This window comes from Oratosquilla oratoria, chromosome 38 (genome assembly GCF_046742065.1).
Source record: "Oratosquilla oratoria isolate Oo_2021 chromosome 38, ASM4674206v1, whole genome shotgun sequence".
Classification (NCBI taxonomy): Eukaryota; Metazoa; Arthropoda; class Malacostraca; order Stomatopoda; family Squillidae; genus Oratosquilla; species Oratosquilla oratoria.
This window is the reverse complement of record NC_134814.1, coordinates 42,095,837-42,103,336: the sequence shown is the minus strand read 5'-3', so window position 1 is coordinate 42,103,336 and position 7,500 is coordinate 42,095,837. Positions and strand designations below refer to the sequence as shown.

At 39.2% G+C, this 7,500-nt stretch overlaps 2 protein-coding genes across 2 annotated transcripts in view; one reads left to right on the top strand and one right to left on the bottom strand.

The window, feature by feature from the left end:
- LOC143019913 (uncharacterized) overlaps nt 1-483 on the bottom strand; it is a 10,125-nt gene extending 9,642 nt beyond the window's left edge. Inside the window, exon 1 of the mRNA XM_076175890.1 lies at nt 1-483. This exon is cut by the window's left edge and continues 241 nt beyond it. Coding sequence (XP_076032005.1) covers nt 1-483 — 483 coding nt within the window.
- An 18-nt stretch (nt 484-501) lies between these two features.
- The window catches only part of LOC143019912 (uncharacterized), a 9,108-nt gene continuing 2,109 nt past the window's right edge, over nt 502-7,500 (top strand). The window contains exons 1-2 of the mRNA XM_076175889.1: nt 502-527; nt 1,201-1,937. Coding sequence (XP_076032004.1) covers nt 502-527; nt 1,201-1,937 — 763 coding nt within the window. The remainder of the gene's footprint in view (nt 528-1,200; nt 1,938-7,500) is intronic.

Genomic DNA, 7,500 nt, shown 5'->3' with positions numbered 1-7,500 from the left:
GTGGAGAGTAGGAATATACGGGGTTATTAAATCATTAAGCTGCTTAGCTAATTGGTATGTAGGTGTAGGTATCTGCGAAATAATTGGTCTTAATTTGCATCCAGGTTTGTGGGTTTTGACGTTACCATAAAAGTAACCTGGCTCATAATGTCCTTGTAAATTATGAAATTTGACACCGTCGATAACGGCATTTGCGTTATTAATTAGATCAGTCACTTTTTTCCGAATTCTATCTACAGGGTTCCTTCTAATTTGTAAGAATTTGGACGAATCCTGCAATAAACTGTCAACTTTGTCGAAATAGTCCGAACGGTTGAGAATAACGAATAGGTCCGATTTATCCGCTCTGCGTATCACTATATCCTTGTTCTCGCGAAGTTCTTTAGCAGCCTGCCGTAACTCAGCCGTAAGAAGGGAACCACCTCCAACACCTCTATGCTTGGTGCTTTCAGCCTGCAATTGTTCCTTCACATCTGGGTTCATATTAATTTTACCATCCTTATGAAGTTCACACAAGTTCCTATAAAGTAGCTCTAGTTCAGCAGTTTTTTTCAATTTTCCTAAACTTAGGCATGTAGTTGCACTTTAATCCCAAGTTAAGGAATTCCTTTTGAATATCCGATAGAATGTAGTTCGAAAGGTTGAGGTAACCGTCCGTACTTTTTGGAAGTAAGACCTTACTTCCGTACAAACGGCTTAGTTTCTTCTGCACACGAGTTTCTGTGGAGTTGATGTACATAGAGAGGCTATGCTGTAAAGCCCTCTCTATCTGGTCTCTTAGATCAGAAGCGATAACACAATTACGGAATTCTTCTAAGGTCTCGTCTAATTCCGTATTAAGGCTCTTGATTAGTTTTTTCTTTTCTTCTACTTGCTCGTACAACAGCCTCCGTCTGAAGTCGAGCGTAAACTGTTTCTGCTGCACTGCTCTGTCATGAAGGCGTATATAGGTAAATTTAGGGAGCAGGTTTTCTTGGAGACATTTTCTATTAAATAATACAGCATACTCAGCACTGGAAATCTTCTTCCTTAAACTTTCTATCCTTCTCGCTATTTTCCTTTCTGTAGGAGGAAGGGAGAACACAATATCACCAAATGGAACCATATTGATTTTGGAAATAAAAACAAATTCATTACTTACAACGTTCCGCCTAAGTTTAGGAAAATTGAAAAAACTGCTGAACTAGAGCTACTTTATAGGAACTTGTGTGAACTTCATAAGGATGTGAAGGAACAATTGCAGGCTGAAAGCACCAAGCATAGAGGTGTTGGAGGTGGTTCCCTTCTTACGGCTGAGTTACGGCAGGCTGCTAAAGAACTTCGCGAGAACAAGGATATAGTGATACGCAGAGCGGATAAATCGGACCTATTCGTTATTCTCAACCGTTCGGACTATTTCGACAAAGTTGACAGTTTATTGCAGGATTCGTCCAAATTCTTACAAATTAGAAGGAACCCTGTAGATAGAATTCGGAAAAAAGTGACTGATCTAATTAATAACGCAAATGCCGTTATCGACGGTGTCAAATTTCATAATTTACAAGGACATTATGAGCCAGGTTACTTTTATGGTAACGTCAAAACCCACAAACCTGGATGCAAATTAAGACCAATTATTTCGCAGATACCTACACCTACATACCAATTAGCTAAGCAGCTTAATGATTTAATAACCCCGTATATTCCTACTCTCCACTCACTACGTTCCACGTATGAATTTGTGGATATTCTTAGGAGTACAGCCCCTCAAGGAATGTTAGCTTCTCTGGACGTTGAAAGTCTTTTTTCGAATCTTCCCGTAGAAGAAACTATTCAGATAATCCTGCAGAATGTCTTTAACCACAATAGCTTACCTCCACCAAAATTACCACGTGATACCCTTGAGAAAATGCTCCGGGTTTGCACTAAGGAAGCACCCTTCAGATGCCCTTCAGGCCGTATGTATTTCCAAATTGACGGTGTAGCTATGGGCAGCCCCCTAGGGGTTTTATTTGCACAGGCATACATGTGCCATATTGAGAACTCCATCCTTGATGCTGTGAATCCTAAACCTTTTTTGTATGTTAGGTATATAGATGACATTTTCGTAGACATAGAAGGTAAAGAACAGCTCGATACACTTAAGGAAATGATGGAAGCAAAATCTTGCCTGCATTTTACCGTGGAGGAAAGTATCGGTAATAAGATCCCCTTCCTAGATGTTTGGGTAGACGGAGCAGAGGGTGCATTTACTACAAGTGTTTACAGGAAACCAACTAACTCCGGTAGATGCTTAAATGGTTTAAGTGAATGCCCATCAAAATATAAAATCAGCGTTATACGCGCGTACATTACGAGAGCTTTTAAAATATGTTCGAACTGGTACCTCCTCCACCAAGAATTGAACAGAATCAAACAAATATTGACAAACAATGGGTTCTCGATGTGTGATATCGACAAAGAAATTAGAAATAAAATGGAGAAATTTAATTCTGTACTTGGTAATACAGAAAATTCGAAGAGTACTATAAATATTTACTACCAGAGTACGATGACATCCGCATATAAAACAGATGAAAAAGTCATTAAAAATATCATTCATAAAAATTGTAAACCCAAGAAGCAAGAGGACTCCTTACAATTGGTTATATACTATCGTAACCCCAGAACTGCATCACTTATCATGAAAAACAACTTATCAGGAGAAAAAGATATTTCAAAACAAAGTTACGTTGTGTACAAATACTCATGCCCTTTCAACAATGCAATGACGAGTACATTGGACACACAACTCAAACTTTGTCTCAAAGGCTTACTTTTCATATGCAGAATGGTGCAATAAAATCGCACGTTTCTAAAATTCATAAGATGAATATTTCGCGGGACGTTTTGAATAGTAGTACATCGATTTTAGCAAAGAACACCAATAAGAGAAAATTAAAATGTTTGGAAGCTGTATTAATAAAGAATCTCCTACCAGCAATTAATATACAATTAAATATGTGTGGAACCCTGGAGCTGTTCGGGGCATCCCACGGGGCGCCAAGAAGAATTTAAACAAAAAGTACCTATCCTAGTTCATTTTGTATACATTGTATATATGATCATGATTTGTAGATTTAAAAATTAAAATTACCAGAAGATGCCTAAAGCATAGGCGAAACGTTGTAAGTAATGAATTTGTTTTTATTTCCAAAATCAATATGGTTCCATTTGGTGATATTGTGTTCTCCCTTCCTCCTACAGAAAGGAAAATAGCGAGAAGGATAGAAAGTTTAAGGAAGAAGATTTCCAGTGCTGAGTATGCTGTATTATTTAATAGAAAATGTCTCCAAGAAAACCTGCTCCCTAAATTTACCTATATATATATATATATATGTGTGTGTGTGTGTGTGTGTGTGTGTGTGTGTGTGTGTGTGTGTGTGTGTGTGTGTGTGTGTGTGTGTGTGTGTGTGTGTTCACCTTGGTCTTGGTCTTTGGATCCCGTGCTGGGCTCGTGATCGACAGCTATTTCCCTCCCAGAAGAGAGATCAGAGCTCGTATGACCGATGTATGGGTAATGCTGTGACCTTACACGCACACACACACACACACAACTCATCGCCCACGAGAGTTGGAGTAACGACTCCAAGCGCAGCGATATTGAAATTATTTCAGCCCTGGGCAGGATTCGAACCCTGACCACCACAGTGACAGTCAGGGACTCTATCAACCGCGCCACCGAGTCGTGTGTATTTACCTAGTTGTATTTACCTAGTTGTATTTTACGGGACGAGAGCTATGCTCGTAGTGACCCGTTTTCGTATCTCTCCACATCCAGTTTATTCTTAAAATCGTGTATAGTTCTGGCATTCACTGTTTCTCCGTTTAGTTTGTTCCAGACATCAATCACTCTATGTGGGAAGCTTTTTTTCAGGTCTCTTCTGTAGCTGTCTTTCTTTAGTTTCTTTTTGTGTCCTCTTGTTTCTCTTTTGTCCCACTTTAATAAGTCGTCTCTATCGAGAATTTCCATCCCTTTCATAATTCTGTAAATGGTCAACAAATCACCTCTTTCTCTTCTCTGTTCCAATGTTGACAGATGTAATTTCTCCAATCTTTGTTCGTATGTCAAATTTGACACTGTAGGTACCACCTGTCATCCCCATCCATAAAGTTGTCTAACCGTTTCTTAAAACAACCGATAGTTTCAGCGCTCACTACATGATTACTAAGTCTATTCCATTCGTTGATCACCTTATTAGTAAACCAATTCTTTCCTAGTTCCTTCTTAAATCTAAATTTGTCCAATCTAAATCCATTACTGCGAGTCCTACCCTGTTGTCTTAATATAATGACCTTGTTTGCGTCATCCTTGTTAAAGCCTTTGATGCACCCCGCAGTCTACGTCTTTCCAGAAAGTGTAAGGTGCCTAAGCCTCTTTTCGTAAGGTAAATTTTTGAGCCCATGTATCATTTTGGTCATTCTCCTCTGTACTGATTCTAGTGAATTGATGTCCATTCTATAAGACGGAGACCAAAACTGTGCCACATAGTCAAGGATAGGTCTAACTAACGCTAGATAGAGTTTGATAATTACCTCTGCACTTCTATTCGTAACCGTCCTAGCAATGAAACCTAGTGCTCTGTTAGCTTTATTCCTGGTACTAATGCACTGTTTCCTGGATTTAATGTTAGGACTCACTAGAACTCCCAAGTCTCTCTCGTACTCAGTTTTCTCTAAAAACGTGCTATCTAAGATACTGTTTTCGGGGATGTGTAGCCCTACGTTTAACACGCTGCACTTTGAGATATTGAAGTCCATTTGCCATTTCACCGATCATGTGAACAATTTAAGATCATCAAGCAGAATCTCGGCGTCGTCTCCTGACCTAATTAGGCGTCCTATTTTAGTGTCGTCCACAAACTTACTAACATCACTATTAATCCCATTGTCCAAGTCGTTTATGTACACAATGAACAATAAGGGACCCAAAACCGAGCCCTGGGGAACTCCACTAGAAACACCCCCACATTTGAATTTTACGCCATTTACGCTGTTTTCTGACACTGATCTAAGCTCTAATCCATTCTAACATTTTTCCTCCTATGCCATGGGCTTTTATTTTATTTATTAGTCTCTGGAGGGTCACTTTCTCAAGCGCTTTGCTAAAGTCAAGGTAAATAACTCTCATTGTTATCTGACGCTGTATATACGTTAGTGTAAAAAGATAGAAGATTAGTCACACATGATTTACCCTTGGAGAAACCATGTTGTGAGTCACGAATCGAATTATGTCTCTCGATGTAACCTCTGAATATATTGAATATTATTGATTCAAGCATTTTACCTATAACTGATGTCAGACTGATTACTTGTAGTTACATATAGACGATTTATCTCCCTTATTGAAAACAGGAACAACGTTAGCCTGCCCCCAAGCAACAGGCATAAAACCAGTGTCTACCGACTTACTAAATATCTCTGTTAACTGGTCGCAGATTTCAAATTTACAGTTTTAACACGCTTGGAAATTTTCGACTGGACCTGGGGATTTTGTAGTTTTAAGTATTTCAATCTATTTGATTACTTCTAACTTACTAATGTTGATATTTGATAGTCTACTTTCTTCATCCCCACTGAAAATCGGATCGTAGTCAGGTACCTTATCTAACCTCTCCTTCCTCACTCTTTTTTTTTTTTCTCCGATTCTATCATGACATTTTCGTCGTTTTTAATTGGACCTATCTTTTCCTTTTATTTTGTTTTGTAGAAATGAAAGAACCCCTTGGAGTTGAATCTCGCTTGTCTGGCAACCTTAATTTCACGTTTCTCTGTGCGCGTGTTCTTTTTAACCAGTCTTGCTATATCATTCTGTCTGGATCTTAAGGTGTGTTTTTCCCCGTTTTTTATTCTTACGTAAAGTCCTCTTTTCACTCCGATCTCATATTTCAGCCTGTCCGTCATCCATTTGGGAATATTACTATTCTTCCGCATTGACATCAGGGAAATAAGTTTATTTTGTGCATTTAGAATTAAAGCTGTTAGGTTACTTTACATTTAATCTAAATCGATGACCGGTCTGATGACCCAAGGTACGCATATTACCCTCCGTGACCTGACTCCTGACCACGCTAATGACGTCCGGACTGTCCGTATATTTTTATCCGTCACAACCCTCTGTGTCGGTCTCGTAAGTGATCAAATGTCATATACCCTCTCATCCTGAAGTCCGGTACTAGAACGCTATTCGTACTTTTTAATTCTTCCCAATGAATATTAAATCTTATTTCTTGATGATCACTAGAGACTATCTCCCACTTTTACGTTATTTGTTAGGTGCTCATTGTTAGTTAAAGGCAAGTCCAGAGAATTCTCTCCCCTCGTAGGATCGTTAATCATTTGTTTAAGGAAATTATCCTGCACCGCATCTAGGAAAATTTGCGCTTCCTGATCTCTTACTAAAATTTCCCAGTCAATGTTTCTATAATTAAAATCTCCCATGATCACAACGTTTTTGTACTGTGACGCTCTGCGAATTTCATGAATCAAGGGATCAGTCTGCCCAATCCTGAGGTTAGGAGATCTATATAGGACGCCAATAATAAGTTTCTTATTCCTGCCTATAATCTCTACCCAAATAGATTCCGTACTATCCTCTTCCTTAATTGAACTGTTGGTAATACAGTTTATTATATATCTAACGAAAAGTGCTACTCCTCCCCCATTCCTGCTAACCCTGTCCTTGAGAAAAAAAAATTATACCCTTCTATTTCGATTTCCGTAAGGAAATGTCTATCAGCCATCTTGATCCAGGATTCAGTAATAGCCATAACATCAAAATTCTCTACGCATGTTTTACGGTTTTACCTTGCAGCAAATCAATTTTGCTTGTTACGCTTCTGCTGTTTGTATAGTAAACTTTTAGTTTATCCTCCCTCCACCTGATTAGGTGATTCTTTTCACAGTTCCTCTCTGAGCTTTTTTCTATTGTCTAAACTATATTCCGACATCCCCCCAACCCCCACGTAATCTACACGAAAAAAACTGCAGGATGCCTACTTCTCGCTCAAGGGATTCTGCAAGGAGCCGAAATCCTTTGGGTGACAATTGCCCCCTGTCCCTTGTATACAGAGGATTCTTACCATAAAAACTATCCCAGTTGTCAACAAATGCCCATCCATTACCCTTACAATGTTTTACCAGCCTACAATTCATCGTATTAGCCCTGGAATGCCACATGTCTCCAGCTCTACGCTTTGGAAGGATTCCACATACAACAGGAACCCCTCCCTTATTCCTAATATTATCTAGCGCATCCCGGAACCGCGCAAACAATTCCTCATTCCCTAACTTACCTATGTCATTCTCCCCACCACTCAAGCAAATTATGGGTTTCATACCTTTCCTGACTATACACTCTTCTATCCTGTCTCTAACATCACCTATCCCCGTCTCGGGGAAACACACCTGGCTCCTATGCTTCCTATTTTTGTCACAGAAGGCCCTGTCTAAATACTTCACCTGGCTATCCCCCTACAACCA